The 13,289-nt window shown below is 32.9% G+C and overlaps 1 protein-coding gene across 1 annotated transcript; it reads right to left on the bottom strand.

Annotated features, from left to right (window-relative positions):
* Positions 1–4,579: 4,579 nt before the first annotated feature.
* On the bottom strand, positions 4,580–5,878 carry LOC112026705 (G-type lectin S-receptor-like serine/threonine-protein kinase LECRK3). Its single transcript, XM_065762444.1, has one exon. The coding sequence runs from the start codon at positions 5,876–5,878 to the stop codon at positions 4,580–4,582; it is 1,299 nt and encodes a 432-aa protein (XP_065618516.1).
* Between the last annotated feature and the right edge of the window lie 7,411 nt (positions 5,879–13,289).

The following is a 13,289-nucleotide window of genomic DNA, read 5'->3' as shown; positions in this document are numbered from 1 at the left end:
AGCCCAATTAATTGACCCACATTGGGCTAGTAGCCTAATAACAAAAATTCATGCAGGCTACACTAGTCATCCAAACATAATTGGCATTGTAGCTTAAACAATTACATTTTTTTTTTTTCCCAATGATGAATCAGCTTCAATTAGAACTAAGCTACAACTTAAAATATGATATTCTTTGATTACAATGATTCGTTTCATTCGTCTATTAGAATTTAAAGTTGGATGACAAACATGATTGACGTAGTTTTTTTTTTCTTTTCCAATCTATATATTACTAAAAGTTGAAGCGTAGCATTTAATGTTGCTACGCTCAAGTCACATCAGCAGCCACGTCATCATTTTTTGTTTCCAATTTTTCTTATATATATTTTTAAACATTTTCTCATTTAAGGTGACTTAAAAACTCTATTATTTAAAAATTAAAATATCTTTTAACCATTGTTTTTATTATTAATTTTTCAAAACTCTTCCTCCCTTTTACCTCTTCATCTCCCCACTACTTTCTACCTCAATATCATTCTTTCTCAACCTTTTTAACTTCTTTTATTTTGACTCTTCTTATTCTCAACATCTTACTATAAATTTGACATTTTCTTTTTCATTCTATGCATAGTTTTCTCACACAAAAAAGGTTACCTCTCTCTCTCTCTCTCTCTCTCTCTCTCTCTCTCTCTCTCAATTTGTTTTTCATTTTTTGTTTGAAGAAGCTGTTGTGTTTGTACACTGTAAGGTTTTGTGACCAAGCAACTTCTTGATCTTCATCGTGTGATGAACTGAAGAACTTTGCAGCCAACATCTTCTCTAGTTGGTGATTGAAGTTGCGTACTGGGATTTGCGCAATTGGTTAGTCACGTACTGGGAGCCGTGCATTACAAGGAAAGATTGTTACTACAGAACAAGTCCAATTGGGTTTGTTAAATTGTTCTTGCATCAATTCTTTAGGTTGATGAATTTTTGTGTTAAATAGTGATAGGCCAAAAACGTATTGACCCCTTGTGATAAATTAACCAATTAATTAGCCAAGTGAATTAATTAAGTTAATTAACATGCAATAAGTGTGGTAGCATAAACAAATCACTAACTAAGTTAAAGTGCAGCTAAAAATAAATTTGACACAGGTGATTTGTTTACGAATGGGGAAAACCACCAAGGCAAAACCCTACCAGATGATTTTAAGGTCACCACTCCTGAGAATCCACTATTATCACAACAAGTGGTTACAAGTAAAGGAATCCCAGTACCTTATACCAACCGACAGTTGAACCCTTATCCCAATATCCATTTGGACTTGTTCTGTAGTGACAATCTCTCCTTGTAATACATGGCTCCTAATACGTGACTAACCAATTGCACGGATCCCAGTACGTGACTTCAATCACCAACTAGAGAAAATGTTGGCTGCAAAGTTTTTCAGTTCATCACATGATGAAGATCAAGAAGTTACTTGGTCACAAAACCCTACGGTGTACAAACACAACAGTTTCTTCACAAGAAAGATAAACTAGGGCAAATTCTATCCCCGATCACAATTTGCATGAACAAACTTTTCTCAAAACTTGTGTAAATTGTGTCCACCTTTGACGGCCCTTAAAATAATCCTTATATATGTCTAGAGTTGTGAGAAAAAAAAGTCCAAACATATAATCACGGATTGGATGAAAAACAGTCTTAAAAAACTACACTTCATAAACCTCGATAGATACCCTAGCTGTCGAGCTGCTGTTGAGCCACGGGATTCAGACAGCTCTTAAGTCTCGATAGATGCTAGCTATCGAGCTTTAATGAACATCACTTTTCACACTTGATTCTTGGACAGACTTGCATGGCTTTAACATTTGAACTTGAAACCTTGTTTCTTGAAGCATTAAACACATCCTAGATCTACCCAATTACAAATAAAGTGCGTTTTGTTAACGGAATAGCTAATTACATAAAATAGTGACATATGTTCGTAACAAGTGAATTACATATGTCCTAACAATTAGAATTCTACTTTGGGATGATGCAATTTAGTTTTGTGTTTGAAGTTGCTATCTTTTATATTCTTTTTGATTAAATATTATCCTACTATATTATACATATAGCAAATAATAATATAATGTTATTATATTACATAGAATGACTTGGATAATTTGATGTTTATTGCTATATATTTTATTTTTACTCTTTTTTCCTCTCATCTTCTTTTATTCAACATTTAAATCCAATCATATCCTCCAAACTATTAAATTATGTAGCACAAATCAAGAAAGTGGCTAAACACAAACATGTCTTCCTTTACCATACATTGGGGGGATCAAAATATTTGTGTGATAAAGGGTCATATAATTTAAAATTTAGATAGCACCCTTTGAATGTGTCTAGGCCCATAGATTAAGCAATTTGTGGACTTAAAAGGCTATTGAGAATGTACTTTTTGAATCAAGTCTAAAAAAATATGAACTAATATATATCATTTAGATAAAAACTTTTATCATAGATACATTAATAATTTTTTTTGCCACAAATTTAAATCACGCAAACTTAATAATTTTATATTATGTGTTAGCATCGTCTCTGCTTCTTCTTCTTCTTCTCAAAAATATTATGTATCATCTTTAAAGGATGCCAACAATATTGATCTTATGAAAAAAGTTACATAAAATATTGAGAAAAAAATGTTTTATATTACAATCTACTAAAAATGTTTTTTTTTTTTTAATTTAAAATATTTAAACCTTTCTATTTTTCATATCACTGACGTGTTTTACAACTACCACATGTGTTAACTTAAGTCTTAATATTCTTAAGCTATTTCGGCAAATAAATAAATAAATAAATAAATAAATAAAAGGTTGTCACAAAAGAGGAGTTCATGTAAATTTTTTTGCAAAATGGAATATCTGTTTTGTAAGGCTGCCAAACTTGATAATTTGCAAATGATGGAACCACTCGCAACAATATTTGCATAGTTATATGGTTCCAGCTAAAGCAATTGCGTATACTTTTAATCTTCAAAAAACACACATTTACCAATGGTTAAACGTTCATCTTGGGTAGTTTTAAGTTTTCACATAATTTTACCTTTACATATTCATCTATTTTAATTTAGATTTTTTTCTATAAAAAAAAAATTAATTTAGATGTTTATAAGTAAACAATGAAATAATGATTCACAATATATATATATATATATATATATCTATACATATTTATCTTGTGCGGTTGTAACTTTACATATAATTTTGCATTTATACATTTATCTACTTTAATTTAGACATTTATAACTTAATAATGAAATCTATAAACAAGGTAATTAAAACAATCATATTTCTACAATTCAAAAAGTCACAATTTCTTTTTTCAAAAAAAGGCCTTTTACCTTTCCTTGGAATTATTTTAAAATTTTTTTTTATAAAACCTTTGACATGCCACTAACCTAACCACTTAATACATTAAAAAATTTTAAGGCTGATTATTACCTTCATTAATATATTATAGATACCTTAATTGATTGAGACCAAACTAGAGAAATTCCTTTCATATTTCCTTGAAATTCAGAAGGAAAAAAAAAAAAAAAAACTTTTGACATACCACTAACGTAACTACATCTATAACTATTTAAGCCATCTATGGACTATGATATCTATTTCTTATTGATAACCATAAAATTTACAACTAGGCATGAACAAGAATAAATGAAGAAAAAAAAATGAAGTCAAACGTTAATTAATAACCGTTATTTAGAAAATAAAAAAGGTGGTCAAGAGGAATAAGAAATAAAATAGAGATGGTTATATAGAGGACATTGAAAACTTTATAGTGCAATAAAATCAACCATTACATTCACTTAATTAAATCAATAATCAACAATTAAATATAATAATACGAAATTTAAATTTACAAATAATCAAACTCTAACTAGGGAAATTATATATATATATATATATATATATATTTATATAATCATAATCTTCATACACCATCACTTAAAAAAATTTAATGAATAGTTCTACCTTTTATTTAATGCCTATGTTATGCAAATCATCAACCAATGAATATATGATAATGGTAAAAAACATTATAGACAAGATTAAGAAAAATATGATAAAACTATTTAAAAAAAAAAAAAAAAAACTCTTTACAAAGTCTAGGGACTAAAATAATATTTTATCTAAAAAATTATCATGCGCAATGCGCAGGTCTGTGACTAGTATAAAATTTAAATTTCAACATCATGTTTGACTTGATTTGTTCAAGGAATAATTTTTATGAATCTCGATCCCCTTGGATTGCAATTCTCACAGTTACAAATCCAAATCAACCCACATGCAAGTATGCTTTAATCCCACAGAAATTACAGCAACAACAATTTAACAAACCCAAGAAAAAAAAAAGTCAGATTGAACTAGGAATTCAAAATTAAAGCTAAGTAACTAAGAAGGTGAAAGACACCAAAGAATTATAGGCATGAAACAAGGGAACCTTGTATCCAAGAACAAAGGACAGAGCAAGAGACAAATGAATCACGGAAACCAACCACGGATCAGTCTGAATTTGATACCATAATACAAATAAGAATATGTGTGGCGCCTCACCTTTAAAAGAGGTTGCTCAACACATAATTATTTACAAAGTTACCCATTATCATCAATCTCAAATGCTTACCTTTCAACTGAGGAGAATGAAAACTCAANGTCTCATTAGCCCCTTGAACAAGGCTGTAATCTGTAAACGGCCAGTCCATATTTGTAAGCCGTACAAAGCTTACCTGCCCTTTATTTTCTTCCCATCCATTGTCGCAGTTGGGTAACGGAAAATCTGGTTTACACCCTGCCCAATCCTCATATGGGCTCAATTGAGAAAATCCATAAGGACATGAGCAAAATGTCCCGCCCCCACTTGAAGCATCTGAGGTACGACAAACACCGTTGAGTCCACAGAACCCACCTACAAAAGTATTAGCATCAAATACACCACAAATATCAGTAATACCAGGAATGCCTTGCACTGGATCCCATGTTGAAGGACAGCTTCCACAACTTGTGTCCTGCTGTCTGAGATGTTTGTATATTCTGAAGACCCCATCATAATCAATCCTCGCCATGTGGTAGAAAGAGTCTTTTGAGCCTGGATCTTCTTGGGTAAGGTTGAAGATGTTGGTTGTTTTGTTCGCATCTTGGACATACATGTATCCGGCTTCAGTAAAGATCAACTGTGATTCCCAGAACATTGTCATGGTGGCAAAATAAGCATGATTAAGGACTTCAGACGGCATATTTATAGAATAAAGCACCAGATTGCCATCAAGCTGTAAAGAAAGCTGGAAGCGGCCATAAGAATAATTTGTAGTAGATTGGTGAGACCTGAGTGTGGTATTCATGTACAGTATTTGACCAGGCAAAATCGTATCAGTAGGCTCTTTGAAGCTTTCCCATATAGAATTATACTGCTCATCTAAAATCACCAGGTTCCCATTGTCCAGTATAGCCGCACAACTGGATTTGGAACCATTCCCTGGAGCCTTCCATAACTCATTGCCATTAGGGTCATTGAGAACAAATGCACTGCTGCTATTCTGCGTCAGTGTAGAACCTTGTGGTGCTGGTTCATTGCCATTTGCAGACCAAACTATGGTTTGGTCTTTTGTTTTAGTAAACCAAACTGCAAGCAAGAATTGAGACTCTTTCTCATTGATTTGAAAACGGCGGAATCCAAAAGAAAATTCACCTAAACGCGACGTGAATAATGGATTAATATCTTGGTCTGTAGCTGAAGCCGGTGAGTTCAGCAATATGTTACAGTCATCTTTGGTGTAGGTGAAAACAGTGGGAACGAGAGGAAGAAGCAGAAGGAGAAGAAAGAGAGAACAACAATGATGAAATGTTGAAGTAACCATTGCCATAATAATGGTTATGGCCTATGGGTTTATGAGTTAGAAAGAAACCATTACAACAACATTTTTAATGTTTGATAGGTTTTAAACTTGCAGTTCCAAGCAGTTGCTGTAGTCTTGTAATTGTCATTTTCACGGTCTATGACTTCGTCAGATATTTGAATTAATTAATTAACACCAAATTGTTCGGAAAAAGTCTAACTAATAAGACTAGCTAGCGTCAAGAAAGATAACTCTTTAATCCCTCTCCCTTAAATTAATAGTAGCTTCTTAATTACTACTAGTTTTAATTTTTCAGACAGATGTTGCTCTGTTTTGGCATTTGTATGATAGTTGACATTTTATTTCTTGTATCTATGAGTGTAATGTCCTATAAACAACACGCATGATTCTATGTACACCTTTTAAATTTATAATAACTAGTCGCAGACCCGCGCGTTGCGCGTGTTAATTTTTTAGATAAAATATTATTTTAGTCCCTAGAATTTATAAAGAGTTAAAAAAAAAAAAAAATTTCATTATATTTTTCATAATCTTGTCTATAACATTTTTTCTATTATCATATATTTATTGGTTGATGATTTGCATAACATAGACATTAAATAAGAGGTAAAACTATTCATTGTGTATGAAGATTATGATTATATATATATATTTGAGCTTTCATCCTCATTTAGGAAGACACAGCCATCATTTGGTTAAAATAGCTCACATGTTCCACAGGGTCCGTTTTACCGTTGTAAATAGTGAAGGTTGGCTGGTTAAAGCGCCGAGAAAGCTTGCTCCTTCAATCCTACGCGTGAAAGGTGACCTAGAGATTTGATTCAACGCCTTACTTATGGCATCATTTCCCACCCCTCCATGTGATAGCCTTTGAGGTTGCTTCTTGTGAGGGTGTTCATCTTCATATGAAAAAGATTCACTGATTGGAGTTCGAGACCTTTGTTCATAAGTGATGTCTTGTTCATCACCCGAGTCTTCATCAGAATGCGAGGCAGTACGTTTTTTTTTTTTTTTGCATGACGCAACTCCCTTCTTAACCTTTCAATCTCTATTTGCATGCTATTCTTCTCTGCATGAGACTCATGACTTCACCACGAGGTTGAGTTCGCTCAGTGTGTGTAGTATGCACAATGCTTCACGATCTTGTCTCCGCTCCAAATTGAGAAAAGGGTATATATGCTGGGACGCCCCAGATTCTACCAGTTGTTGCCTGGTTCGGCCATGACCAACTGCTACTGCTTTCCCTTACACTCAAAGCTCTTCCCACAGACGGCGCCAATTGTAGGGTTAGGATTTGTGGCCCAAGCCCAAAATAATGAATTTATAGAGAATGGGTGAAAGAGCTGGGTGGATTATGGAATGACAACAATTAATCACAACCATCAAGCATAAACAACATGAACTTACACGTAAAGAATTGGTGTCCGAAGAAGACATATTATTGATTATATGGTGAATACAAGTCTTAGGTTACAATAGAGCGTTTTTTTTTGTTTTTTTTTTTTTTTCTCCCCTTTCCTAGGAGCTTCTTTCCTTTATATAACCTCCTTCTCCATCATCCCCATCGTCCACTTGTTCTTCATCTGTGACTCTACTTGAGTATATGTCACGTCAAGTATTTCCTCTGGCTCTCTGTGAGTGGCGGTAGGTGAGGTTACACTGTTCAGGGGTCTTCTCCACATAAATGCGGCCAGAGAAGTTGCTGCAGAGCCTTAAATGCGGTGGTAGCAGCTTTTCTTTTAGATATTTCCTCGTTCTTATCTTCTCCTAGATATACCAGAGCTTATCTTGATCGTTGGGTTGCTGGGAAATCCTTTGGACCTTCCACACGCTTAATCAATTAGTACTATTCACGTTCGAGGAATAAAATCTCCTCAGACGGAAGGCGGTCTCCTCGGACGGCAATCATCCTTTTTTTTCGGGTATCCTTCTTCTGGATGGGCTTTGCCCTTACCATCTCCTTCTCTTCGGACGTAAGTAATCCTCACATGGGCTCTAGGCCCACTATGTTAGATTGAGTTTTTTCCCCCCACAGTCAATATTGTTGGCATCCTTTAAAGATGATACATATATTTTTGAGAAGAAGAAGAAAAGAAGTAGAGACAATGCTAACACATAATATAAAATTATTAAGCTTGCGTTTTAAATTTGTGGCAAAAAAAGTATTAATGTATCTATGATAAAAGTTTTTATCTAAATGATATATAGTAGTTCATATTTTTTTAGACTTGATTCAAAAAGTTCATTCTCAATAGTAATAAACATCAAATTATCCAAGTCATTCTATGTAATATAATAACAATATATTATTATACACTATATGTATAATGCAGTAGGATAATATTTAATCAAAGAGAATATAGAAGATAACAACTTAAAACACAAAACTAAATTACATCAACTCAAAGTAAAATTCTAATTAACACAAAAATTCATCAACCTAAAGAATTGATGCAATAAAAAAAAAATCAAACAAAAAATGAAAACAAATTGAGAGAGAGAGAGAGAGAGAGAGAGAGAGAGAGAGAGAGAGAGAAAGTAACTTTTTTGTGTGAGAAAACTATGCATAGAATGAAAAAGAAAATGTCAAATTTATAGTAAGATATTGAGAATAAGAAGAGTCAAAATAAAGGAAGATTAAAATGTAGAGAAAGAATGATATTAAAGTAGAAAGTAGTGAGAAGATAAAGAAGTAAAAGGAAAGGAGAGTTTTGGAAAATTAATAATAAAAATAATGGTTAAAAGATATTTTAATTTTTAAATAATTAAGTCAACTTAAATGAGAAAATATTTCTCAAAAAAAAAAAAAAAAAAAACTTAAATGAGAAAATGTTTAAAAAAATATATAAGAAAAATTGAAAACAAAAAATGACGACGTGGCTACTGATGTGGCTCAACATGAGCGTAACAATATTAAATGCTACGTTTTAGCTTTTAGTAATATATAGATAACATTATTAGTGATGATTTTTTAAAATATAATGGGTACTTACAGCACAGCCAGTGCTCATAGAACCACAGAGGGCGACTATGGTGCTGAGTACAAGAACAGGCATGGCTGAAGAACCAGCAACACTTGGTGGTATGTCTTCTGCATTAATGTGGCGTTTGGTACAGGGTAATGTTTTAGGATTCCTAGGAATGTTTGAAGATTCCTATGTTTGGCTGCAAATCATGATAGGGAATCAGATGCCAAGGGAATCTGAATTCCCCCCTTAAACCCCTCTCAGTAGGAATATGGATTCTCTTTAAAACAGGTGGGAATCCAGATTCCCAAGTTTAAAGGAAATTGTATTTTTATAAATTGACAATTTTAACCCTTTTTTTTAAATGACTTGGTAGTTCACATTTAAATCTAAGGATAGAATGGGAAAAATAAATAATTCATTTAAGATTCTTGGGAATAAACCAAATATAGGAATAGCTACATTCTTAGGAATGTGATTACTAGGAATCACATTACTAGGAATCACATTCCTAGGAATCTGGATGCCAGGAGTAATGTGGATTCCCCCATACCAAACGCCACATAATTGTAGACCTTGACAACAGGTCTTCTTCCATTCTTTCTGTTCCAAGCTTTCTTGCAAGAAAGAAGTAGAAAATATGAATACTAAGTCTGACAGTCTAGGATTCATTTCTTTCTGTGTATATGAGAGAGAGAGAGAGAGAGAGAGGTGTTGGAGAACGTCTGGTGAGACCAAACACATGAAGTAGTGTTTTAGACTTAAGACTTATAGATAAGCAGCTATTTTGCAGTTTTAAATTAAGGTCGTGGACCATGATGATCACATGCTCATGCTTTCTATATGATATGAGTTTCTCATTGTCAAAAAAAAAAAAAAAAAAAAAAATTGTCATTGTCAATGGGCCCATAGTTTTTGACAAGCTCGACCTAAGTGGCCCAAGTGGAGTTTGAAGGGCACATTAATATCACAAGCTAAAGGCCCATTATTTGTATCTTCTCCACCTTCAATCTTCATGTGGCCCTAAACTACAAGGGAAGCCCATTAGGGAATTTGGGGAGGCATGGTTTGAACTTTGGAGGCCAATGGCCTATTATTTGTATCCTTCTTTGCCTTCACAAATTTTTTATTTTTATTTTTTTTATCCTTATATTTTGAAGTTATTGTTAATTTGGTCCATATGTTCTGGCAGTAGTTAATTTAGTCAATTTGGTCTAAACGATAACAACAAATTGATTACAATTTGAAAATAACAAAACCAAATCGATCACTAATAAAATATAGGGACCAAATTGATCAAATTTACTAAATTAATAAATAAATAAATAACCAATTTTGGGTATTATTTATTTATTATTTTAGGCTAACATGACAGTTTAAGTGGTATTTTGTGAGTCTAAAAAAATATTTTATTTTGACCATTAGTCACGTCAACATTTTCTATCAACCACTTAACGGTATTTTGATACAATACCAAAAGGTTAAAGACCAAATTGACATTCAACATAAATGTTGGAGATCAAATATGTAGTTTACCCAAAATTAAAACATGTTGGACGCTCATATTTGGACTGAAAGTAAGACCAAAAAAAAAAAAAAAAAAAAACTCNAAAATTAAAAAAAAAAAAAAAAATGCTACCCCTAAATCTCATATGAGAAACATGCATATACATATAGCTTTTTAACTAAATGTGCACATATATATTGTTTTAATTAACAAAATCCGAAACCTGCCCCTAAATCTCATATAGCTTTCCTGTTGTTTCAGTAATAGGAGAGTGTTACGTGGACTGTGTTGGAATGGGTGTGGAATTGTAAAATGGGATTGGTGGAGAAAGATTGAGAAAGTGGAAAGAGGACAGGGATGATAAAGAAAAGGAAATAGAGGATAGACCGGTGGTGATGGTGCTTAGATTTCGAGTTTGGGAAGGCAACGGTAATTTTAGAAGTGTTTGGTGGCAGAGAAAGTGAAAGAAAATAAAAATTATAGGTTTGAGATTTTTTTTATTATTATTTTCAATAAAATTAGGAATTAATTTTTTTTATAAATTTCTGTAATAAAATATACTGTATATTCTAATATGGATTTAATAAGATATTGAGTTGGCATTTTTAAATATAAATTAAAAATTAAAAGCTGACATGAAGTGTGACATGTCATAGTTTGTGAAAGTAATTTGTAAAATATTTGTAAAACAATTTGTGTATGTAACATTAATATTCACGAAGTTATACCCTAAATAAAAAACTAAAACATGAAGTCATGAATAACAATAGAGTGCTTTACAACCACTTAAAAATTTATAAAATTAAACACAAATCAATTAAGGAAATAAAATAATTATAAATATAAATATATCATCAACAATATAATTATATACTATGGCGGCAAAGATCTCAGCTACTTTTAAATAGTCTTTTTTAGACTCACACACTCTCTCTATCTTTCATATCTATTTAGTGATTTTTAGTCCAATTTTTTAGCTCCTGAATCCCAAAAAAACAAAAAACAAAAACAAAAATCAGATATATTATTGACGAGTTGCTTCACGTACTTACAAGATTAAAAAAAGCTAAATGTTTTTCTTATCTTAGTTAATTAAAATATTTATTTTCCTTTTCCGAGTAGGAATAGTATTATAATTCTATTCCTTGATGGAGCAGGATTCCTTATTCCTATAAGGAGTAGGATTCTCTTCCTATAAATCAATCTCTGTTTCTCTTTAATATTCACAAAGTTATACCCTAAATAAAAAACTAAAACATGAATAACAATAGAATGCTCTACAACCACTTAAAAATTTAAAAAATTAAACACAAATCAATTAAGGAAATAAAATAATTATAAATATAAATATATCATCAACAATATAATTACATACTATGGCGGCAAATATCTCATTTTAAATAGTCTTTTTTAGACTCACACACTCTCTCTATCTCTCATATCTATTTAGTGATTTTTAGTCCAATTTTTTAGCTCCTGAATCCCAAAAAAAAAAAAAAAAAAATCAGATATATTATTGACGAGTTGCTTCACGTACTTATAAGATTAAAAAAAGCTAAATGTTTTTCTTATCTTAGTTAATTAAATATTTATTTCCCTTTTCCGGGTAGGAATAGTATTATAATTCTATTCCTTGATGGAGCAGGATTCCTTATTCCTATAAGGAGTAGGATTCTCTTCCTATAAATCAATCTCTGTTTCTCTCGTCGTTTTCATTTCACATTCTAGTGTTCTGCTCTCTCTATTTCTGTGTTTCCACTCTGCTGTCTCTGTCTGGTTCTGTGTTTCTGTTCTGTTAAGTCATGACTAACAGTCTGCTAAGTTGGGTTGTATTAACGTGTGTAATATATTGTGGGCTTTAGGCCCAGTTAGGTTACTTGTACTACACATATATTTACTTGTACTATACACATATTTACTTGTACTGCACATATATGCCTCCTATATAAAGGTACCTATGTACATTCTTTCATGATGAAATATAATACAATTACATTCAATATTTCTAACATAGTATCAGAGCCACTGCTTTAATTTTCTTGTGTCTTGCAGTCTTGTTTGGTCAGTATTTTTCCGTTGCCTCAACTTCTGTGGTTAGTAAACCCTTTTAGTGCCCTCTCCCGACTGCTCCTCGCTATCAGAGGTTCTTAGGGTTGAATCTCTACCACCAGAAGCTCCTCCTCCACCGCCAAAACCACTGCCATCATCGGATCTATCACCTCTGACCTCCGATTAGGACATAAGACATATCCCCGTGTAGGTTTTCAATCGCTCTATACATCATCGCCAGAAACATCCACATCTGACCAGCCATGCACTGGTCAACGTTTCGGCAAATAATTCCTCGCACTCCATGCGTCACCAGGGTTGCACCAATCCTGTTGCTGCCAGCACCATCAGAATCGTCTTTCTCCGATCTGCATTTTTGAGAAAGAATTGGCTCCATCGGACAAAGCACGCGCCCTCTTGCGCCTTCCAAAGCTTTGGCGAAGTCGATCCACGCGCCTCACGCGCTCCATGCGCCACTAGGTCATCTGCTGACATCATCATTGCCACGTTAGCCCTAGCTGACGTCACCTGCTTATGTCAGCGCCACATCATCTGATGACGTCATCTTTTCTTTTGCTGACATCATCGCCAGTCAGCCTGCTGATGTCATCCGTTGACCTCTCTGTTGACGGTTGACTTTGACTACGTTTGACCGTTGACTTTTGGACAAAGTTGACTTTTTGTAGTCCAGGTGCTCTTTATCCAGTTTTTCGCATAGATTTCATTTTTGTAGTCCATTTTTTTGCAAATTTTTCTTCTAAATGAAGAATAAGGACAGGTTTTCTTCTTGTTGCAATAATTGTCACCGACGAACCAACAAATATTTTTGCAATTTTTGCAAACGTTTTGGCCATAATATTGAGACTTGTTATCATCGCAATAAATCAGC

The sequence above is a fragment of the Quercus suber genome, unplaced genomic scaffold (genome assembly GCF_002906115.3).
Source record: "Quercus suber isolate HL8 unplaced genomic scaffold, Cork oak 2.0 scaffold_459, whole genome shotgun sequence".
NCBI lineage: Eukaryota > Viridiplantae > Streptophyta > Magnoliopsida > Fagales > Fagaceae > Quercus > Quercus suber.
This window is presented reverse-complemented; position numbering and strand designations above follow the sequence as displayed.